This window comes from Gadus morhua, chromosome 15 (assembly GCF_902167405.1).
Source record: "Gadus morhua chromosome 15, gadMor3.0, whole genome shotgun sequence".
NCBI classification, from domain to species: Eukaryota; Metazoa; Chordata; class Actinopteri; order Gadiformes; family Gadidae; genus Gadus; species Gadus morhua.
Window position 1 is genome coordinate 10,019,205 of NC_044062.1, and position 24,625 is coordinate 10,043,829.

At 49.1% G+C, this 24,625-nt stretch overlaps 2 protein-coding genes across 2 annotated transcripts in view; both read left to right on the forward strand.

The window, feature by feature from the left end:
- The window catches only part of LOC115560359 (potassium voltage-gated channel subfamily KQT member 5-like), a 23,554-nt gene extending 15,643 nt beyond the window's left edge, over positions 1 to 7,911 (forward strand). Inside the window, exons 9-15 of the mRNA XM_030379758.1 lie at positions 1,268 to 1,294; positions 1,571 to 1,806; positions 2,194 to 2,299; positions 3,863 to 3,994; positions 4,796 to 4,897; positions 6,567 to 6,693; positions 7,081 to 7,911. Of these exons, the coding sequence (XP_030235618.1) occupies positions 1,268 to 1,294; positions 1,571 to 1,806; positions 2,194 to 2,299; positions 3,863 to 3,994; positions 4,796 to 4,897; positions 6,567 to 6,693; positions 7,081 to 7,911 (1,561 nt within the window). The remainder of the gene's footprint in view (positions 1 to 1,267; positions 1,295 to 1,570; positions 1,807 to 2,193; positions 2,300 to 3,862; positions 3,995 to 4,795; positions 4,898 to 6,566; positions 6,694 to 7,080) is intronic.
- A 1,570-nt stretch (positions 7,912 to 9,481) lies between these two features.
- Positions 9,482 to 24,611, forward strand: ddx43 (DEAD (Asp-Glu-Ala-Asp) box polypeptide 43). The gene is made up of 16 exons (XM_030378796.1): positions 9,482 to 9,804; positions 9,932 to 9,987; positions 11,679 to 11,790; positions 14,142 to 14,294; positions 15,105 to 15,186; positions 15,533 to 15,689; positions 16,064 to 16,182; positions 16,293 to 16,403; positions 17,331 to 17,472; positions 18,675 to 18,775; positions 18,850 to 18,937; positions 19,289 to 19,416; positions 19,611 to 19,859; positions 20,207 to 20,294; positions 20,532 to 20,735; positions 24,288 to 24,611. The coding sequence occupies exons 1-15, from the start codon at positions 9,522 to 9,524 to the stop codon at positions 20,724 to 20,726; spliced, it is 2,064 nt and encodes a 687-aa protein (XP_030234656.1). The 5' UTR covers positions 9,482 to 9,521; the 3' UTR covers positions 20,727 to 20,735; positions 24,288 to 24,611.
- The last annotated feature ends 14 nt before the right edge of the window (positions 24,612 to 24,625 follow it).

The window sequence follows — 24,625 nt, forward strand, 5'->3', positions numbered from 1 at the left end:
ATTTATGTTTGTGTTGAATCGGTTTTTTTAGGGTCAGCCCAGCAAACGGAGGCTTTTGTGCGCCTTAGGGTGGCGCACAAACATTTGTTTACCGGTGGAAGGGATAGTGCCACTAGCCAATGTTGTGAAATTAATGCACACAACCGATCATTTGCAATGTTTGTAATTTTTAATGAACGTATATAATTGTATTTTATATGATATACTTATGTGTTCAAAGCACTGGTAGATTGTAGGCATATATGAATGAATGAATCAGATCAGTTAAATAATATATCCAAATAAATACACGTTTATCATCTCTTTCTGTCTTTTTCCCCCTGCATAATAGTAATCAACCGTACTGTAAATGTGATACATGAATTAAGTTCTCAGACAATTTCACTTAGTTTTATAAAAATTGAATGGATTTTCCTTTTAATAAAGACAATTCGATCAACCACAACAAAGCTTTTGTGACTTCCCCAAAGAGGCTCCATGCGAAGGAGACATGACCGCATTCATAACAGACAAAAGTCAAATAAATATCGATCAGCTTGATTGCTGCCATGTTTTATTCATAAGCGCACATGTGTTTACAAGCGGACACGCAGTATTAAAAAGCGGAAGCGCTTCCACACTACCAAGTCGTTCCCAAAGTCCGACGTTACAAACGCTAGGAAGCGCTCGAGCTAGCAATCTAGTCTCATCTACATAGGACGCGACTAACAAGGCCGCGTCCTAGCAAGGCTGCAGCCTTCACTTTGGGAAACAGCCCCTGTCTGCACTCTGCCACATCCTAGCACTCCGAGAGCTCAGCTCTTCTCCACGACCACTGCTCTATTCACACCAGGACAAACCAGTTCAACCAGTTAAGACCAGTTTCAAATCGATGACAAACCACCAAGAGTTAGCTCACTGTTACATAACGTTAGCACAACATTAGCCCTCCTTCTGCGCGGTGACAGAACTCCTCCTCACCTCCTATCTCCTCCCTCTGGTGACCTGTGGGTGACCTTTGCATGACCTTTGATTAGCCTTTGCATGTTTGCTTGGAAATGGCCTGTGATTGGCTGAATCTTAACTTCCTGACCTAATGTTAGTGTTCCCTGTAGAACCTTGTAGAATAATAAGACTAACCTCTCTCTCCTCTCCTCCTCCTTTCCCCTCCTCTGCTCCACCTCCTTCCGCTCCCCTCCTCCTCTCCCCTCCTCCTCTCCTCCTCTCCTCTCTCCCTTCTCTCCTCTCCTCTCCACCTCCTCCTCTCTTTTCTCCACTAACCTCCAAGGAAAGACCAAGGAGAGCAGACATACAGGTCTGTATCACCACACACACACACACCCACACACACACACACACACACACACACACACACACACACACACACACACACACACACACACACACACACACACACACACACACACACACACACAGAATTTGAACCTTATTCTCTCTCTCTCTCTCTCTCTCTCTCTCTCTCTCTCTCTCTCTCTCTCTCTCTCTCTCTCTCTCTCTCTCTCTCACTCTCTCTCTCTCTCTCTCTCTCTCTCTCTCTCTCTCTCTCTCTCTCTCTCTCTCTCTCTCTCAGTCAGAAGTTGAGTTTTAAGGAGCGAGTGAGGTTGGCGAGCCCCCGCGGTCAGAGTATCAAGAGCCGCTCCCCCCCCGGGGCGGACCAGCGGCCGCGCTCGCCCCCTCCCACCTCCGCTGGGGAACTGCTGGGCGTGGCCGAGCTGGGGGGCGGAGCCAAGGTCCAGAAGAGCTGGAGCTTCAACGACCGGACGAGGTTCAGACCCTCGCTGCGGCTGAAGGGCCGCGCCCCCGAGGGTAAGGGGCTGGGGGGGACACACACTGGTCCACATACTCGGACACATATGTGGACCATACTGGTCCACATACTGGTCCACATACAGGGACAAACTGGGACACATACTGGTCACACACTGGGTCTCACTGGGACACGGACTGGGACATGGACTGGGACGCATAAGTTATTCAGATACTCTGTTGGAAAGCATATAATGGTTATGCACTATGTGTGTGTGCATGTGTGTGTGCGCGTGTGTGTGTGTGTGTGTGTGTGTGTGTGTGTGTGTGTGTGTGTGTGTGTGTGTGTGTGTGTGTGTGTGTGTGCGTGCGTGTGTATGCGTGTGCATGCATGTGCATGTGTGTGTGTGTGTGTGTGTGTGTGCGTGCGTGCGTGTGTTTGCGTAGACCCAGGCATGCAGTCAGAGGACTCTTTTGACGAGCGGGGCTGCCATTGTGATGTCACCGTGGACGACCTATCAGCTCCTCTGAAGGGCGTGATCCGAGCTGTCAGGTGAGCTCTTATTGGCTGTCACTCATGAACCTCCAACCCCTGACTAGTTGCCCTGACTAGCTGCCCTGACTAGTAACCCTGACTAGTATCCCCTGACTAGTAACCCTGTCTAGTACCCCCTGACTAGTAACCCTGACTAGTAGCCCTGAATAGTAGCCCTGACTAGTAGCCCCTGACTAGTGTTGTGGATAAAACCCACAATCTAATACTCCAAATACCAAATACGAGAGGTCAAGAAGGACTAGGTTTGAATGTTCAAGGCTTTAGTACAACTTGCATAGAGTAGGAACAGAACCTGAGTTTGTTGGCAAAGAACTCCCTAAGCCTCCGTTATGTTCTACCATACTAGAAGCCCTGACTAGCGGCCCTGACTAGTAGCCCTGACTAATAACCTTGACTCGTAGCCCTGACTAGCAGCCCTGACTATTAACCCTGACTAGTAGCCCCTGACTAGTATCCCCTGCCTTGTAACCCCTGACTAGCGGACCTGACTAGTAGCCCATGACTAGGCACCCTGACTATTAACCCTGACTAGTAGCCCCTGACTAGCTGCCCTGACCAGTGGCCTGCGGCCCCCGGCCGGTTCCCAGGGTGTCAGGTGCTGACCTCTGAACCCGGCTGTAGAGAGTGTTGATCCAGCAGATCAGCTGTCAGGAGGCTCCGCCCCCCGCTGAGGGGAAACAGACAGAGGACCAGAGTCAACATTCACCTTAGGGCCCGGTTCACACACTCTGAGGAACCTTCACACACTCTGAGGAACCTTCACACACTCTGAGGAACCTTCACACACTCTGAGGAACTTTCATCACACTCTGAGGAACCTTCACACACTCTGAGGAACCTTCACACACTCTGAGGAACCTTCACACACTCTGCGGAACATTCACACACTCTGAGGAACCTTCACACACTCTGAGGAACCTTCACACACTCTGAGGGACCTTCATCACTCTGATGAACCTTCACCCCCTGGAGAACCTTCATCACTCTGATGAACCTTCATCACTATGAGGAGCTTTCACACACTCAGAGGAACCTTTATTTAGTCTGAAGAACCTTTATTCACTCTGAAGGGAAATTTACTCTGAAGGAACCTTTACTCACTCTGAGGAACCTTCATCACTCTGAGGAACCTTCATCACTATGAGGAGCCTTCACACACTTTATTCACTCTGAAGAACATTTATTTACTCTGAAGGGAACTTTACTCACTCTGAAGGGACCTTTACTCTGAAGGAGCGGAGAGGCCTTCAGACAGAAGGTTTAGGGGGTATCTCACAGAAGGGTCGTGTTCTCTGGTTTCCTATGAATACATTAAGTCACCTGATCTGTTGTTATGCTCGTTCTCCTCTCTTTAAATACCAGAACAGGTCTGCTGCCCCCTCTGGTGGAGGAATGCACTAACTACAATCACTCATTCTATCAATGTGTGTTTGTGTGTGTGTGTGTGTGTGTGTGTGTGTGTGTGTGTGTGTGTGTGTGTGTGTGTGTGTGTACCTGTGTGTGTGTGTGTGTGTTTGTGTACCTGTGTGTGTGTCTGTGTCTTTGTATGTGTCTGTGTAGGATCATGAGGTTCCATGTCGCTAAGAAGAAGTTCAAGGAGACCCTGCGTCCGTACGACGTGAAGGACGTCATCGAGCAGTACTCGGCTGGACACCTGGACATGTTGTGTAGGATCAAGAGCCTGCAGTCCCGGTAAACACAAACAAACACACACACACGCACGCACACGCACACACACACACACACACACACACACACACACACACACACACACACACACACACATTCAAACGCAGCATCATCCACACAGACACAAACACTCACAGGTATACATACACACACACACACACGCACGCACACACACACAGACAGACAGACAGACAGACAGACAGACAGACAGACATGCACACCCTTTGTGTCACAACTCTGTGATGACACAACTAATCACCCCTGTACCGGGAACCCCATTCCTTCCCCCCCTCCTCAGCATCGTTCTGGTACTCTACTCTATTCTGATTGGTTCTCAGCTGTTCTCCTCCGAGGATCCCCATGAAGCATCAAGTTACGGCCCAGAAACACAATAATTCCAACATGTATTCACTGACTGGGCAGTATTCATGTTGTGTTGGAGAGATGAACAACATCTGACCAATGAGGCCGTGAAACAAGACTCACAGGCTTTGGTCTCAGGACGGAGGTTTGGCAGATGTGACCCCTCAGAACAACGAGGGCGTGGCCAGCGTGGGGGGGTGGCCAACGAGGGCGTGGCCAGCGATGGGGGGAGCCCAACGAGGGCGTGGCCCACTTTTTGCGAATCCCTGTTCTTACTTTTGTTACTGACCTTTCCAGCTTCAGTATGATCACCCTGTATATCCTGTGTGGAGTGGTTCGGTTCTGTGTGTGTGTGTGTGTGTGTGTGTGTGTGTGTGTGTGTGTGTGTGTGTGAGTGTGTGTATGTATGCAAATGTGTGATTGTGTGTGTGTGTGTGTCAGACTGGACAAGGTAGTGGGTCCCCCTAAGCGGCCGGTGAAGAAGACTCGCTCTCATCACTTTTCTTACGGCCAGACCCGCCGGAGACAGGCCGCCACGCAGGGGTTAGCTCCACCCGCCGAATGCAACCCCACCGTGCACCCCAATGCACCCCAGCACCCTAATGCACCCCAACGCATCCTAAAGCACCCAAACGCACCCTAATGCACCCTAATGCACCCCAACGCACCCAAGCACATCCTAATACACCCCAACGCTGCCCAACGCATCCTAATGCACACCAACGCATTCCAACACACCCCAACGCACCCTAATGCACCCCAACGCAGCCTAATGCACCCTGACACACCCAAACACACCCTAATGCATCCTAACGCACCCAAGCGCATCCTAATGCACCCCAAAGCTGCCCAATGCATCCTAATGCACACCAACGCATTCCAACACACCCCAACGCACCCTGTTGCACCCCAACGCATCCTAATGCACCCCAAAGCTGCCCAACGCATCCAATGCACACCAACGCATTCCAACACACCCCAACGCATCGTAATGCACCCTAACGCACCCCAACGCACCGTAAACCCTCAACGCATCCTAACGCACCCCAATGCACCCAAAATCCCCAACAGACCCCAACGCACCCTAAATCCCCAACGCACCCAAACACCCCAACGCGTAGGGCTGCTCGATAATGGGAAAAATCATAATCACGATTATTTTGGTCAATATTGCAATCACGGTTATTCAAACGATCATTTTTGAGTTTGAAAACATGTTGTATTTATTCAGCATGTCTCTCCCAAAAAAAACTTTGTAACTGAGAACTTTGAAATTTCGCCTTAAAAAATACACAAAATTTTCAAAAATAAAATGTTCCAAACTAAAATAATCTACAGATATGTTTCCAGCTTTTCTGCCCTTTCTATAAAACATTAAATAAAAAAATAAAACCTGAATCATCATGTTCATTTTACGATCAAAATTCTATTAATCGCCCAGCCCTACGCTAACGTACTCTAAAACCTAAACTCTAACGGGCTCTAAAACCCCAACGCACCCTAAACCCTAAACCCTAAAACCCAAACCCCAACGGACCCGAATGGACCACAACGCAACCCAAAGCACCCTAAACACTCATGCACCCTAAACCCTACCGTACCCTAATCCCTAACTATCCCTAAAGCCCCCTAACCCCTAAAGCAACCTAAACCCTAAACCCTAGCTCCCCCTAACACCCTCACACCCTTAACCTATGGACCTAAGATTGCCTTGCAGTCGCTGCTAAAGTTCAACTGCAGTCCTTGGACATCGTGGCGCAGCCAAACGAGCACGTCCGGACCTTGACTGTGTGTGCGTGTCTTAAGCATGCATGCATCTGTGAAGGCTTGTGTGGGCGTGTATGTTTGTGTGTGAGTTTGTATGTGTTTGTTTATGTATGTGTGTTTGTGTGTGAGTATATGTGACCTGGTTCTCTCTGTTCGGACCAACCAGAACCACTCCACCCTCCAGCCAGACCAGGAGGTAGAGAACCAGTGTCATGTGACCTGAGGCCGTGTGTCATGTGACGTGGGGCTGTGTGTCATGTGACGTGGGGCTGTGTGTCAGGTGATGTGGGGCCGTGTGTCATGTGACCTGGGGCCGTGTGTCATGGGACGTGGGGCTGAAACTAACGACTACTCTTTGTTCAGTGTCCACTCACAGGTTAATCACTGGACCTGTGTGTGTGTGTGTGTGTGTGTGTGTGTGTGTGTGCGTGTGTTTGCGTGTCAGGGTGGACCACATCCTTGGTAAAGGCCAGGTCTCGGTCGAGAGGAGGATGAGGGAGAAGATGATCGCTGACGGAGAGATGATGGACGACCTCAGCATGCTGGGGAGGGTGTGCAAGGTGGAGAGACAGGTGAGATTGACAGTCAGGTGGGAGAGACAGACAGGAGGGAGAGACAGACAGGTGAGAGAGACAGACAGGTGAGTTAGAGCGAGTCAGGTGGAGAGACAGGTGAGAGAGACCGACAGGTGGAAGGGACAGACAGGTGAGAGGGACAGTCAGGTGGGAGAGACAGACAGGTGGGAGAGACAGAGAGGTGAGAGAGACAGACAGGTGAGTTAGAGCGAGTCAGGTGGAGAGACAGGTGAGAGAGCCCAACAGGTGGAAGGGACAGACTGGTGTTGAGAGACAGAGAGGTGAGTTAGAGAGACAGGTGGAGAGACAGACAGGTGGGTTATAGAGTGTCTATAGCTCACTCCCAGACAGACAGGTGTATAACTGCCTGTCTCCTTCTCTCAGGTGTCGTCTATTGAGTGTAAGCTGGACTCCCTGCTGGAGGTCTACCGCCATGTTCTCCACAAGCCCCGCCCCTCCCTGCAGCCGCCCGACCCTCAGGGGGAAGAGCCCCCCTACCAGACCTCGTTCTCCTGCTTTCCTCAGGGAGGGAGTCCTGAGGGTAGGGAGGAGGAGGACGGGGAGGGGGGCTGCTCCACCTCCTCTGACTCGGCCCCCCCCTCCTACCCCCCCTCCACCGCCTCCCTCACCCCCTCTCCCTTCTTCTCCCCCGACTGCCCCTACCCCGCGCTGGACTGCTGCCCCCCCCGCCCCGTCGGGAGGACTGCCCCCCGGCTGCCCCCCTCTCCCCCAGGTGGGCCCCTGGCCCGGGGGCCGGCAGAAGGCCGCGCCCCCCCGCTGGTGGTGGTGGTGGGGCCCGGGGAGAGCGAAGCCGGCCCCTCCCAGGGGAAGGTGCCTCTGCGGGGGAGGGCGGGTCTGAGAGGAGAGGCGGCCTGGAGCCGACCTCTGAGCCTGGAGGTGGGGCGGGCACTGCGGGGCCCCGCCCCCGCCCCCAGGCCCCTGAGCTGGGCCGCCGGGTTGGGGACCGAGGGGGATACTGGGGGTCCTGATGGTAACCATGGTACTGATGGTAATGGCGGTCCTGATGGTGACGGTTGTCACGGCGACCACGATCACCGGGGGCAACTCTTGAGAGGCCGGCCAGATCCGGAGACAGAGGAATCTCCCTTCCGGTCCCAGGAGGTGGACTTCCTGTCCCCGGAGGTGGACTTCCTGCCTGGTGGTCCTGCTGGGGGGGTGCGGACGAGGAACTACCCCCCGCACACAAACCTATGAGATGGGACACAGATACACACGCACACAACTGCATCGACCAATCAAAGCCAAAGTGACACATAGATAAATGGGCTGCCAGATGAAGAGATGCTAGCTTTGGCCACTGTGGTGCTAACACGGAATATACTAACTCATAAGGATGCTAACAAGGGAGCCGCTAGCGTTAGCCTCTGTGATGCTAACAGGAGAGGTACTAGCCGTAGCCATGCCCTCATACATATCCCTCATCAATTAACCGAAACAACCATTTTCACCATTTAAATAATGATACCTGTCTGATAGAAGAAGCTAATTTTCTCGTTTTTACTGTAAATGTACTGTACTCAAAAGCTGCTTGGGTGACTCACCAATCAACCACCGTGTCACGTGTATGACAGTTGGGCCCCGCCCACTCAGCCTCACCGGTACTACAGGTAACGCCCTGCTCAGCCACACCTGTAGTACAGGCAACACCAGCCTCACCTTTACTACAGGTAGCACCAGCCTCACAGCCTCACCTTTACTACAGGTAGCACCCTACTCATATCGCACAGCGGCGGCTGTTATTCTGCTGATGGCCTGCAGATGGCGCTTTCGCGCTTTTGGGACACTTAATGCTGTTTATTTTTATTTGCACCGTTTTGCCACTAATGATAATGAGGGGGTGTCATCACTAAAAAGTCTTTCAAATATATGAAAGGAGTTTTCTTGTTCTAATGTGGTGAAAGGCTGTGACAACCGATCCAAACCTTGATATCACTGTATCATCCCGAATCTACTGGACTAAACACCATATCCCAGCATGCATTCCTGCCACAGGGCCTTTAGGGGGGAAAGTGGTGTTGGCAAGATGAATGTTGGGGCCATGTTGCTGCTGAAGTGCTTGAATGTTTTGAAGAAGATATATGCAGAAACTATGATTAAAACCTCTTAGATTGAAGCTGCCATCATGTACTTTTGTCACTTCAGTTGTATACTTAAATGTGCTACCAACGTCTTATGTTTTTAATTATTTTGTGACACTGCTGAGATCTGGGTCTACTTAAGTTAACATGTTTTTTTACGTTTATATTTGAACGAATATTACTATTGAGTGTTTAAAAGCCAAACCACCAGCCTTCTTACTGAAAGGGTTAATGTTTGAGTGTGTTTGCCTGCAGGCCAATGACGCAATAGGAGAAGGAACAAACGGAAAAGCATAATAGGCCCCCTTTAAGGAACGACTCCATCTGGGTTCTGGGAGACGTTCTGTAGTTCTGTTAGGAGCGTGACAGCGTGACGTAGATGTTTCATTTATTCACATGTTCTCGAAATAGGAAAATAAATATTGTAAAATATATTATTGTATCAATAAACTAAAACAACTACACTACCGTTAACTTGTCCGAATATTTTTTAATTTTTTTAATTAAGCTAAATTAAATTCCACAGCTTGTTGTTTTCATGAAATAATTTGCACGACCACTGTCATTATTTCTTTAACTTATCAGTTAAATGACTAAGTGAAGTAAAGTATTTTATCCATAAATTATTAATCGAAGTAAAGTATTTTATCCTCACTAAAGGCTCTGAAGGTCAGAGGTCACCGGATGCTGACATCTTGGTACACGTGCTGAACAAGTTCAGTGAAGATGTCGGACTGGGAGAATGAGTACGACAGTAGCGGCGTGGCCATCGCCACCGCCACAGTGGGGGGCCACGGGAAGGAGACCGTCAGTTGGGGGTTCTCTGGTGTGAGTTCCGGAGTGAGTTACGGAGTGAGCTCCGGAGCTCCGTGGCGGGGCGGCGACGGAGGGACCGACCGGCGGAGCGACGACGGCGGCCGGCGGGGCCGTGGGGGGGCGGCCGGTAGCTTCGAGTCCGGCACGGCGGTCACGTTCACTGTTGAAAACCAGTATGTTGGACGGATTATAGGTCAGTATCTTACAGCCCCGGGTGTCGGTGTGATGATATTAAGACCAACCGCCAAGTCCCGCCAATACGTGAGCGAACCGCTCATTTAGCTAACGTGCTAACCCACCCAACCCTGCTAACCCCCCAGGTCGTGGAGGAGAGAAGATCCGGGAGCTGGAAGAAGGTACTGGGGCGCGGATAAAGGCAAGTCCCAGTGGTTATTAGCGGGCTGGTCCTGATACCCGGACGGGGTCAGAGGTCCCTCATACCCCTCAGCTCCAGCATGTCCAGTCCAACACTAAAATAAAACGTTTAATTTAAAACGCAGCCATAAACTAGCGGTTGATTACGTCAGCAGGTGGTCTGACCGCCTGCAGATAGGGAGAACCAGGGTCTGGTTCTCGAGTATCTTAACACTCGCATCATAGCTGGAAGATTTACAGATACAGCAGATTGCTTAATACGGTGGAGCAGCCCCTTTCTGCTAGACCGCTGGTAGTATATAGATGTCGTAATATGTGTGTTAGCAGCTAGAGCCCTGGGGTCTCATTTATAAAACTGCGTGGGATCGTTACTAAAAGTGTACGTACGCCCAAAAGCCAAATTTTGCGGAAAAAATATTCAGACTGACAAGACCCTGCGTACGCACACCGTACGCAATTTTTGCTTTATAAATCACAGAGTGCCTACAAGTGTGCGCAATCAGCTTCACGTTCCGCCCTTTACACGCCCCTTTTTAACCATAAATGGTCAATGCAAATGACTTCATGAATGCGATCTGCATATAAAACAGACTCAGTTGCAAGTATTATGTCTTGTCGGAAACAATGGTGGAAGGACTGAGAAAAGCGAAATTTCAAGTAGGTTTAAGTGGAGACACTTGTGGGTGAGGTGGAGACCCGAAAAGTAGTTTTGTTCGGCGGTCACGGGATTGGGATCGCCAACAACAAAAAGCAGAGTGAGTGGCAACATGTTGCTGCAGCAGTGAACTCTGTCAGTAGCACGGAGCGCACAGACCCAGAATTAAAAAGAAGTGGTCTGACGTAAAGGTACATATTTTTATGTACTAATAAATCGTTATGGTCCCTAAAGACCCTCTCCCTCCGAATCCTGCCATTTGCATGGTCCGCCAGAAGTGCCATATGGTGCAGCATTACCACGGCGCTCACGTCTGTATTTAGGGTTACGGTAATAAGACTGACCGAGAACACCTTGGATAATCAGTTTGTAATCACCCACGTAAAATGTTCTTGAACATAACCCCTTTTTAATGCCTGATTTGTCATGAAAAGCATCAAGAGTAACGGACAACGATTGTGCTGAGGAGTGTGGCTTGGTTTTCCACACTTGGGATTTAATTGACATTGTTATTGAGACGTGTTGGACAGATGCTTTATTCCATTTAGTCGCGCCGTCAGTGGACAGTATGGAGTGACGCGATTAATTATAGAGACTTTCTTTTTATTTCTATTCTAAGGAGATGTTTCTGGAGTTATAAATGAGAAATAACGCAGTTTACTTAAATTATTCTGATTACATAGATTTAACGCATGATACGGGTTGAAATTAAATTTATGAAGGGCGATGATAAAACATAATCGTTCTTCTCACTCTACAATTCTTCTGTCTGACTTCAGTTCACCACCACACCATCTGTGTCGCCTATTCTCCTTTTCCTCCAAACCATGCGTACGCATGGGTCAGAGTTTGCCTAGGGCTGCGCACATTCTCCCGTCAAGTTTATTTTTTTTATAGATCACAACCGTGGTGTGGAATGTCACGTACCCCAATTTCAGACCCGTTTTGTGCGTACAGTTATAAGTGAGACCCCTGGTCCACAGGCAGCTAGAGCCCTGGTCCACACACTACATAATGAACCTGTTGATGGGCTACAGATCCAGAAGGGCGACTACGAGGGCACGGTGGTGATCCACGGAGCTCCGGACGACCAGCAGAAGGCCCGCCAGCTGATCCAGGAGCTGGTGCAGGAAGACCACTGCGGCCTCCGTGGTGAGGCAACCAGACAGTTAAAAACGGTTCAACGGTATATAATGTAGAACGCAGTACGCCAACGACAGTCTTTGTAGTGCGGAATGGCGATCGTATCTTTGTTCCGTCCTGACCACCATCTCTTCTGTGTGATCTCAATGTCCTAGAACAGCAGGTGTTCGAAAGACATTAGACGTCATTCAGTGCTCCGTGTCCATCTAGTGTTTGCCAAACGGACGGTCCCAGAATGCCTCAGGCCAAAATATATTGTTGAAGTTGTTAAACCAAGTGGGGAAGTATCTTTTCTGCCCCCCAGGGGTCTAAAGTACATTCATGTAGCTTGATTAGGGCTGGGCGATAATTGAATATATGCGATATATCGCGAGATGTTCTCCAGGGGATGTATAAAATGCCCCTGTCGCGAACATCGAATACAAGTTGGCACGTAATCTGTTTCTTTTTACCGCCGCGGGCATACTCGTTATGCGTTCACACCAAACGCGACGGGGCGACAAGATCCCATACAAAGTGAACGTAGACGCGTATCGGGCGAATTTTTCGCGAGAGAAAACCGGCGACAAGTTTTGATTTGTCGCGCCACACTTTTGCCGTGCACAGTCGAGCACGTTCACAAGGATTTGAGGCGCGACAAATTCGCTCAAGTTGAAATATTTCATCTTTGACGCGAATTTCGCATGATGACGGCCAATCAGCGTTCAACAGCGTGGCCACTGAGGCCTAATTTTTTTTTTTGGTTTGGTTCCTGTTTCCGACCGACCCTGTCAATTTATGTGCGACCCAAATTATTTTATGAGCTTTAAAAAAAAAAAAGCACCTCTTCATTCTGTACAAGGATGAGCGAATTTCTCGTTTTTAAATGAAAACAACCTACCGATCATTCGCTGCCGCTGGAAAAAATAAAATATAAATTAAATTCCCTACCTACCCATGACCTCAACTGACAACCAACAGGAACCAAATAATTTTTTTTTTAGGCCTGAGTGACATGTGTTACGTAACAGCCAATCAGCGTCAAACTCAGTTTAGTGCAGTCCGGGGTGAACTGCAGCATGGAGGAGAAAGTGAATTTTGCCGTTTGCGACTCCCGGAGCTCTATATATAATAGTATACAATATAATAGAATTGTATCTATAATATCACGGCCAATGGCCAATGGTGGTTATCTTGTTGTGGCGCGACAAATTCGACAAAACTTGCACAGCGACAGATTATGATTTGTGGCGTGACAAATCTTCGGCGACGACGCGAACGGGCGACAAATGTCGCATTTGGTGTGAACGCACAGTGTTCCCTTCTCTCGCTCTTTCCTGTGGCTCTCTGCCTCACAGACTCATGCATTAAACACACTCACTCCCCCTGCCCGTTGCGAGTCTGCGTCATTCTCATAGACGCGCGTGTGTGACGTAGTCTGGAAGGCGCGCTGCTGTAGGTGTGTGTACCTCCAACCGGTGAGTGAGAACAGCGAGAGAGAGAAAAAAGGCTGGAAACAGGATTTGGTTTAGAAAAAGAATAGCACTGGATCCGTCGTCTGGCAGTGTATATATAATTATTATTCAAACCGTTAATAAATAATTAGCGGTTTGAATAAATGCTGTGTTGGTAAATCTAACTTGCTGTGATTTTCCTTTTCTTATGTGCAAGTTGTAAATTGTTCCAATAGAAAGCACTAATGAGTTTAAACAATATGTTTCATGTAATCTACATGACTTATGTTTCAGGAATACTAGAATTAATAATGACGTAACATTATGCCAGACATGGTTGAATCGAGCATTTATCTTGTGCTCTAGAGGAGATTCAAAATATATATATATATATATATATATATGTATGTATGTATGTATGTATGTATGTATGTATGTATGTATCGAGATATATGTATGTATCGAGATATAGTAAAAAAAATATCGAGATATTCATTTTGGCCCATATCGCCAAGCCCTAAGCTTGATACATTTCAATTCCGGAAGTTTTTATTTACATTATTATTTTATTTTTTAATAACATCTGACAGTTGTGTGTGGACTCAACGAGGTCGGTAGCTACTGGAGCCAACCTCCCCGCCCTGCTGTCACCTCATATCCATCATTGTGGTTGGTTCTGTTTCCTGTTTCCTGCTGGAGGTCGTGGCAGAGGAAGAGGAGGCTTTGGCAGAGGAGGAGGAGGAGGAGGCTTCGGTGGTGGAGGAGGCTTCGGTGGTGGAGGAGGCTTCGGTGGTGGAGGAGGAGGAGGCTTCGGTGGTGGAGGAGGAGGCTTCGGTGGAGGAGGAGGAGGAGGTGGAGGAGGAGGCTTCGGTGGAGGAGGAGGCTTCGGTGGAGGAGAAGGAGGCGGATTCGGTGGTGGAGGAGGCTTCGCTGGAGGAGGAGGAGAGACGAGAAAGGGCAGTTCCTGGACGGACGCCCAGCTCCAGTCCTCCGCCCTTGCTGCTCCGGCCCGGGAGGCCATCGACTGGACCAACATCAGGGAGAACCGGGAGATGTATGAGGAGATGAAGTGGAAAGGTGAGCGCATCCACTCTGGGGACGGCTACAGTGTGCTGGTCCTGATGCGTATATTAATAGGTTAGGTTATGTAACATATAACTAGGGTAGGCTGTGTTGCATATCAATAGATTAGGTCATGTTGCATATCACTAGATTAGGCCATGTTACATATTACTAGTTTAGCTCTTGTTACTATATTATTTAATATTACTAGATTAGGTCATTTTACATATTACTAGATTAGGTCATGTTACACATAACTAGATTAGGTCATGTTGCATATCACTAGATTAGGTCATGTTGCATATCACTAGATTAGGTAATGTTACTATATTAGGTCATGATACTAGATTAGGGCATGTTACATATTACTAGATTATTTAATGTTGCTAGATTAGGTCATGTTAATAGATAAGGTCATGTTGCATATCTCTAGATTAGGTCATGTTACTACATGGGTCATGATACTAGATTAGGTCATGTTGCATATCACTAGATTAGGTCATGTAACTAGATTAGGTCATGAAACTAGATGAGGCTATGTTACATATTGCTAGATTATTTAATGTTGCTAGATAAAGTCATGTTACTAGATTAGGTTATGTTGCATATCGCTAGATTAGGTCATGTTACTAGATTAGGTCATGTTACTAGATTAGTCATGGTACCAGATTGGGTCACGTATCACTAGATTGAGTAGTATTACTAAATAAGGTCATCTTACATATTACTACATTAGGTTATGTTACATATTTCTAGATTAGGTTAGCAGAGCTTGTGTTATACCATGTCTAACATCTGACCTGGAGCCTGTTTCTGTGACCCCAGACCTGCCTCCCATTAAGAAGGCTTTCTACCTGGAGGCCGACAGCGTCTCCACCCTCACTGAGGCCGAGGTCGTGGACTGGAGGTGAGCTGCTCATGGATCATGGCTGTTCCCAACGCCGCCGCCGGCTGACCTCCTTCCTTCTCCCGACGTCTGACCTCCTTCCTTCTCCCGACGTCTGTCCTCCTTCCTTCTCCCCAAGTCTGACCTCCTTCCTTCTCCCCAAGTCTGACCTCCTTCCTTCTCCCGACGTCTGTCCTCCTTCCTGTTCCCGACGCGCTGTCCTCCTTCCTGTTCCCGACGCGCTGTCCTCCTTCCTGTTCCCGACGCGCTGTCCTCCTTCCTGTTCCCGACGCGCTGTCCTCCTTCCTGTTCCCGACGCGCTGTCCTCCTTCCTGTTCGCGACATCTGACCTTCCTGTTCCCTACAGGAAGGAGAATAATAACATCTTCGTGGATGACCTGAAGGAGGAAGGGAAGCGTCCGTTCCCCAACCCCTGCCGAACCTTCCTGGAGGCCTTCCAGCCCTACCCGGGAATCATGGACAACATTGAGAGAGTGGGCTTCACCAAGCCCACCCCCATACAGGTAGGGCTACCTCCACCTCCAACCCCATACAGGTAGGGCAAACCCGACCCCATACAGGTAGGGCAAACCCGACCCCATACAGGTAGGACAAACCCCACCCCCATACAGGTAGGGCAAACCCCACCCCCATTCAGGTAGGGCAAACCCCACCCCCATTCAGGTAGGGCGAACCCCACCCCCATACAGGTAGGGCGAACCCCATACAGGTAGGGCGAACCCCACCCCCATTCAGGTAGGGCGAACCCCACCCCCATACAGGTAGGGCTAACCCCGCCCCCTACAGATAAGGCACACCCCGAACCCCACCCCCATTCAGATAGCTCTAGCCCACCCTGGACAGGAAGGACCCGCCCCGAACTTGTATGTGTGTGCAGTCTCAGGCATGGCCAGTCCTGTTAAGTGGTGAGGACCTGATTGGGATCGCCCAGACTGGTACAGGGAAGACCCTAGCCTACCTGCTGCCCGGCTTCATCCACATGGACGGACAGCCTGTGTAAGTTTCACCACTTGTCTCACAGTCCTCTACCTGTCTCTGGACACCTGTCCTCTACCTGACTACCGTTCCGGTGTCCTGTGTCCTCTAGCTGTGTGCTGTCTCCTCAGCTCCAGGGCGGACCGTGTGGGTCCGGCGATGCTGGTGCTGAGCCCCACCAGAGAGCTGGCTCTGCAGATAGAGTCCGAATGCAGCAAATACAGCTACAAGGGCTTCAAGAGGTACATCTGGGGTCACCGCGGGCTGGGGTCACCCTAGGCTGGGGTCACCCCGGGCGTGGGTCACACAGAGCTGGGGTCACACACAGCATGGCTCCTCTCGTCAGTCAGATCCCTAAAGCTGAAGGTGTATAAAGTATAGGGGTGTGACAATACACTCGGCTCACGAGACGAGACACGATATTCGGTTCACGAGATCGAGACGAGATTTTAAAAAAAACTACAATGACAAAATATATGACTGGAGCAACAGACTTTTATTTAACCGAGTTGCACATGCATTTTGAAATGTTTTATTAGAACTCTTAACGTTCATGAAATTGAAACTAAAACTAAAATTTATAATAGTTGAAGTAAAATAAATTAAATTAAATAATTATCTTTTTTTTCAAGTGCAAACAATATTATGTGCAAAACCAAATCAAAGTTCTACTCCATCAATACAGAGTGCAAATAGTGCAAACAGAGTCTGACCAAGTATGTCACTGACAACTTGGTATTGTCCGTGTCTTATCAGTCACTCTACTGCCATTCAGAATTTCCGCCGGGTACCCAAAATGCTGCCAAGCAAATCATTTAAAAGTGGCGGGGGTATTTTCCGACGTCATTCTGGCTGCCTATGGCTGCTTCCCCTGCTTCCCCTCCTTCTCCTCCTCTTCTTCTTTTCCTTCTCCTTCGTAAGGTTCTGGCAGGCTAGACGTATCAAAGGCGCATTACTGCCCCTACAGGCCACAAATAGAAGTTTGGATAGCTCAGAAATCTCGCGAGACAGATTTTTAACGCGACGGGTAATATCGTCAAGTTTAATCTCGCGAGATGTCGTGGCACGAGATCTCGTCACACCCCTAATAAAGTACCAAACACATTGCATTAAATTGAACCATAAACAGTATCCGCCCTCTGAAGAGTGTCCTTCCGTCCGTCTGTCAGCGTGTGTATCTACGGGGGCGGGGACCGGAGGGCCCAGATCAAGAAGGTGCAGGCCGGCGTGGACATCGTGATAGCCACGCCCGGACGGCTCAACGACCTGCAGATGAACGAGCTCATCGACCTCAAATCCATCACCTACGTGGTGAGATGTGGGCGGGGTCTGGAGCCGGGGCTCTACAGCCGGGGGTCCTAGCCCCGTAGACCAGGCCGATGAGAGCGATGTGTAGGTGGGGTCTACAGCCTGCAGGCCATCGGAGGACCGCGGGGTTCCTAACGGGACGGTGATCCAACTCATGCGGCGGCTGAGGTTCCTATAAGAACCAACAGGCGCCAGGATATCTTTCAGGGTGGGGTTGGATAAATGTCCCCTTAAAGAGGAAATCGGTGACAAATGGATCTGGGATATGTTTAGTATGATAACGAGTTCTAACGTTCGCTGGGGAGCAAAAAAACGCCTATACAACGTTGGCTGTTTTTAGACGATTCTACCAAAATGCTATGCATGATGCTAAGGGCATCTTATGGTAAAAAAGAAATTGCTTTTTTAAACCAAATACAAGGCTAGAGGTAGCCCGACACTTCTCGGTAGTATAATGAGGGTCTTGACAAATAAAACGAGGCATTGATAACTTTGAAAGTACAGATGGTTTATTGAAAATTACATTTTATGCACCCATAACACCTTCAGTAGTTTACCCGTCGACGCCATCTTGTTTTCGACTCGTTGAGTCGATTGATTGTGAGTGGGTTCTTGACGGATGTAGGGCTGTATACGCGAGCTCTATTCGTCAATCGATTTATCGAGTCTTAAAAACAAGATGGCAAAAGAACTGCAAACTTAAGACTGCATCATATCGGCGGGGGATTCTTGGCTTGAAAATATCCGTAATGGTGAGTGAAGGCTCTGACCGTACGCTAGTGGTTGAGTGAAGAGGAAGAGGATCAGATAGAAATGGCCAACAGTAGATGCATTTGGACGCTCCGGCTGAACGGTGTTCTCCCCATGAATGTGGGACTGAGCGGCCAGCAGGGGGTCAGGATGTACTCAGCAAGGGGAACCGACCCCAAGCAGGACCTGATAATCCACCTTTTTAGTGCCTAGGATTGTTTTTTCGTGGCCACTCTCACTATTCAGGTATGCTCACTATGAGTCACCGGTTTAAATCTAAAGCGGGTCATCTATGTTATGAGTCTAGATTCGATGAGAGGTGTCAAGGAGCAGTTCTCGGCTGTCGGTCGGGGCGGCTATGTCTGGCTGCTCTGGTCTGACTCTGGGCTCGCGTGTCACCTTTGTGCCAGCACTGTGTCGTGTGAGCCGTCTGACTCTGGGCTTTTACTCTGAAGGTCCTGGACGAGGCGGACCGGATGCTGGACATGGGCTTCGAGCCTCAGATCCTGAAGATCCTGCTGGACGTCCGTCCGGACCGCCAGACGGTGATGACCAGGTGAGCTGTACCCGCCCTCACACTGTGATGAGGGGAGCCGCTACGTGACTAACGCTGTCCCCCCCCCCACCCAGCGCAACCTGGCCCCCCGGGGTGCGGCGGCTCGCCAAGTCGTACCTGAAGAACCCCATGATGGTGTACGTGGGCACGCTGGACCTGGCGGTGAGCTCCTCTACCTGCCCTTGGCTAGAAGCACGTTATGAAGCTTATCTATAGCGGCAGGTTGGGTGTCTGGATGCTAATAGCATGCTAGTTGCTAAAAGCAGGCTGGTTGTTATTAGCTTGTTGTATTTCTGGTTGCTAGTAGCATGCTAGCTTCTAGTAGAAGGTTGCTAAAAGCATGACAGTAGCATGCTAGTTTCTAGCATCAGGATGCTAGTTTTGAGAAGCAGCTAGTGTTGCTCCTGCATGCTAGTCGGTAGCAGCAGGTTGTGTTGCTAGTAGCACGCTAGTTGTAAGCAGCCGGTTGTGTTGCCAGTAGCATGATAGTCTGTAGCGGCTGGTTGTCCCCAGGCGGTGACCTCAGTGCACCAGTCGGTTCTGTTCGTGACGGAGGAGGACAAGAAGGCTTACGTCTTCGACTTCATCAGAAACATGGAGCCCAACGACAAGGTCCTCATCTTCGTCGGAAAGAAAATCATGTGAGCCAAAGACACTAATGACCATGTATTATTGCTTGCTAAGAACCAGGCCATCCTCAGTGTGTGTGTGTGTGTGTGTGTGTGTGTGTGTGTGTGTGTGTGTGTGTGTGTGTGTGTGTGTGTGTGTGTGTGTGTGTGTGTGTGTGTGTGTGTGTGTGTGTGTGTGTGTGTGTGTGTGTGTGTGTGTCCCTTAGGGCGGATGACCTCTCCAGCGACCTGTGTCTGCGGGGTCTGGCCGTCCAGAGTCTCCACGGCGACCGGGAGCAGTGCGACCGTGAGGAGGCGCTGCGGGACTTTAAGGATAGCCGCGTGCGCATCCTGGTGGCCACCGACCTGGCCTCGCGCGGCCTGGACGTCATCGACATCACGCACATCTTCAACTACGACTTCCCGCGCAACATCGAGGAGTACGTCCACCGCGTGGGCCGCACCGGGCGCGCAGGGTCAGTCACCGCCACACGCCAACACTGGTCACCAGCTAATACGCTAACACTGGACACGCTAACACTGGACACGTCACAAGCTGACACGCTAACACCGGACAGGGTCAGTCACTGTCAAACGCTAACACTGGACACGTCACAAGCTTAAACTGGACACGCTAACACTGGACACGTCACACGCGAACACTGGACACGCTGACACTGGACACGCCACAAGCTAAAACGCCACGCACTGACAGATGCTAACACATATCCAGCTAACCCTTGAAACGCAACCACTGGACACGCTAACGCCCTCCATGCTAACCCTGAGCACTCTGCTGCCTGCTGACCGGGGGCCGTTGCAGGCGGTCTGGCTTCGCCGTGACGCTGGTGACCCGAGAGGACTGGAGGAACGCCGGCGAGCTCATCACCATCCTGGAGCGGGCAGGACAGGTGCACACGCCACATGCTACACATGCTACACACGCTACAAGCTACACAAGCTACAAGCTGTACAGTCCCAGAAAGCTCCAGGAGAACTCTAATGCTTGGGGTGGATATTGCATTTCCCAACAAGACAACTTATCTGGAGTTAGGGTGGATATGTCCAACGTGCACCAGCCTCGTGCACCAGCCTCGTGCACCAGCCTCATGCACCAGCCTCTTGTGCTCCATGCTGTCTCCCTGCAGGAGGTCCCTGAGGAGCTGGTGATGATGGCGCAGAGATATGAGAAACACAAGAGAGACCGCGAGCTCAGCGGGCCCAGAGGAGGAGGAGCGGGAGGAGGAGGTGGTCGAGGAGGAGGAGGAGGAGGTGGTCGAGGAGGAGGAGGTGGTCGAGGAGGAGGGAGGGGCCGTAGAGACGAGGACCGCTGGGCTTTCTGAGGACCTCATGTAAACGCACTCACACGCACACACACATTGAAGTCTTGTCTTAAAGTCTTGTCTTTAGCTGGTCTGAGTGGATGACCCAAGATACATGTTTATGTCACAGCCCACCGTAAAAGTGGATTGTTTCATCTCGGACACATTTCATATAATTTCGGACGGAGGGTTATCTGATGGATTCAGTCCATTGTTTCCCACAATTAGACCAATGTGGGGTGCAGCGCCAAAGAATCAAGTTTTGAAATATAAATATCGTTCCGTTCATTCATCTCCACATAGCACTCTATCTCCCTGTCATTCTCGTTCACAAACGCGCGCGCGCACACACACACACACACACACTGACACACAAACAAGCGCGCACATACATACCAGTGGTGCGCGGGTACACTTATAAACGACCTGCGATTGCTGGACGTTTTCAACCAACCCAACCGAAACTCGGACCGCAAGTATTAATTATTTAAATAATGTACCCAACTTGCTTCCCGACCCACATCCCTGAGTCATATGCTTTTAAAACAAAGTATTACAATGTTAATGCATAGTAAGGCTGGGGGTAAACGATTATTTATTAAACGATTAATCGGGCGATTATTTTATCGATTAGTCGACTAATCTAATGACTAATTGGACGATTATCTATTTTTCTGTTGCTCGATTAATAAAAACCATAATGTATCTCAAATAAATACCAAAAAATTCTTAATAATATACTTTATTTAATACGGAACCCGTAAAGGGACATGAAAGAAATGTGTGCGTATACTCTCTTGCGCTCCGCCTCCAACTACGAGATGGTTAGTTACATCTTTCCTGCTGTCGGCTCCCAGACCGAGGAGCACAGGTGATACGTTCCCTCCAGGGCCGATGCTCTCTCGGGGGCATGACCCTTCACTTTGACCGACAGTGAGTCTGCTTATAGGTCGGAATATGATGGAATGAAGCGGCCACCGATTCTTGACAGGCTGGGTACTTTATTCTTGCAACCACCAATGCTCGATATATTGCAAGAAATTTCACCCACGATACATCACGATATCTGTGTCACTGAAGAAATTCAGAATTTATTACAAAAACATTTTATGCAAAGTAACAGAAAATTAGAAAACAACATAAATGCAGAAAACATTTCATTGCTTAGTTTCATTCGCTCTGTTTACGGTGGATGTATCGCAATGGCGAGGCGCACACAGCCTTTAGCCGTGTTCTGTAAATATTCTAGAACACACGGGAGTCCTGGAGCTCTATATCAAAATATTATCATATAGCCTACATAGATATCTATATCATATAATATATATTATAACTGCCAAAAGATGTGTGAGCCGATATTATGAATCTCAAACGACCGCGTTGGGTTCTCCGACGTTCCTGGTTCTTCAACGTCCTCATCAATGTGAAGTAGACTGAACCACGACAAGGAGGAGAAAGGGATTGTTCCCGGGCAGCGCTTAGGCACCTCCGCCTCCGGCGGTGGTCCCTAAGCGGGTCTCAAGCTGGAGACATTCGCCGCCAACAATCCCTTTCTCCTCCATGTCGTGGTTCATGTTCTTGAGGGAGTCAAAGCCAAAGTTCCTTCCCCCCAATTCATTCTCAACCTTGGCTGAGATAACCCCCAATACGAGTCTCGTTGTAGAAATACCAGAGACGAGAGTCCGACAGAACGGTTATCCAAATAACAAGAGAGTGTACAACACTTGCGATACAGTCCTGGAGCTCTATATCTAAATAATATCATATAATACATAGATATCTATATCATTTAATACATATTATCACGGCCAAAAGCGGTGTGCGCCTCCAGACGATATAATGAATCACAAACGACTTTGTCGGGTTCTGCGACGTCTCTGGTTCTTCCACTTTCACATCAACCTGAAGTCGACTGAACCGCGCGCTGCCTGCTGCCGGCTGCCCGCTGCCGGGCGATGGTGCCTCGCGGCAACCGGCGGCATGACGCAGTTCATGTACTTCAGCGAGTCAAACCAAAGTTCCTTTCTCCCAATTCCTTCTCAACCATGGCTGAGATAACATAACCCCCACAACAGTCTCGTTGTGGAAATACAAGACGCGTCAAAGAACCGACAAGAAACACTTGCGTTACAGTGTGTGTATTCACACAAACACACACACATGTGGCGCTCGCACGGTCGAGTCTCATTGGCGGGCCAACGTCTCTGGGCGGGCCAGGCAGAGTAAGGGGAGGAGCTGAGATTCCTGATGACGTCAAGAATACAGACATTCCAAATCAGCGCACTTGAGCCTCTGTTTTTTCAAAGGCGAGCAGAACAGCTAGTGCTCGTTTTACACCAAACGCAAGTTTTAGCAATTGGGGGACCATAGGCAGGCTAGTGGAACCCATATTTATGTTAGAAAACCTCATAAAGTGAGATTTTCATGTCATGGGACCTTAAAATATCGATATTTGGCGTCAGCATATCGATAACGTCCCGCAAGACGAAATATCGCGATATGTCGCAGTATCGATATTGGCACACCCCTACTGTTCATGGGAAATGAAGTCAGTACTGCTAGGGAGCGAGGACAGTAGAGCGGCTCTGACTGACTTGATTGCCTCATGCATCACCGGCCAAATTGGCTAGTACGTTTTATTAATGCCAGCCGTGTTAATTTAGAGCCCTGGTTACATTATACTATTTAGTTTTACCAAAAAAGTTAAATATAACGGGTTGATATTGGTTGAGGTAGGTCTTGAGTTCAGTATTTGAAATAAATACCTCCCAGCTTTAGTAAAATTCAGGGTCTTCCGCCAACATGAAGTCCAGGCATGTGTATGAGCAAACTAATTATACTGGCCTGCCTATAATGTATGGAGTTGGGGCAGGGAATGAAACCAGTCAGGGTTCTGGTAAAAATGTTTTTAGTTGTTATCTGTTAAAGACAACTAAAAACTTACTTTACTTTTCTTACTTTAATTAATTAAGATTGAGCTGAATAATTTCAAATGCTTCTTGTAGCTTTAAAATTGTCTCAGCAGGTGACTATAGATTAGCATACAGGTGTTTATTTAACATGGCAGCTTCAGATAGTGTGTGTTTTGAACGCCGCCCGCTGGTCACACTCGTACATCGGCATACACCCCGATGACCGACTCGGCACCGGGACACTCCGTTCCCCCACCGGCGCCACACATTGCTACCTGGTCTGTGGGAAACACTGAAGAGTCCCTTCCTAAGCGATGGCTCATTGGGACCCGATAGATCTCCATTAGACGGGTTGACCTCCATGTATAATCCTCAGTGCCCCACGATGTCATGATACCTGGAATACATCTTGTGACTTGTTGAATATGTATCTCATGGTGTGAAATATCTTCCACCGTCCAGTCTTTACAGACTTATATGAAGGAAATCTGTCCGTTAAACCAATGTCACAATGCTTCTATTAAAGATCCCATGACATGCCACCAGGTGTGGGTTGATTACTTAGATTAAACTAATAATAAGAATCAAGCTGTTGACCTCTTCAATTAACCCTTCATCACCCTTTATAATCATGCTCATGTTGACCACACTGATCATTGTATTGCTGCAGGTCTATGATGGGGGTCTGTTCTACAATATGAGATTCACCTTCTTTGTGTGAACACCAGCACACCTGGATGATGGGCACTGAGGGCCGCAGAAGGAGGGCCCCGGGAGTAGGGCTCCAGGAGGACGGCCCCTGACCCTATGGTCGCTGGAGTGTGACCCCAGGAGGAAGATCCCTGTAGTTAGGGCCCCAGGACAACCCACATGTTTGTATTGAGGTTCCAAATGGTTGATTTCCAAAGAGTGTACTCGAGGTTTTTTGCTCGAGGTGCCGTTGTTCAGACGACTGTTGTGTGCATTTTGATTAAATTGTTTAAAACATGTAAAACGACTCCAACCCTT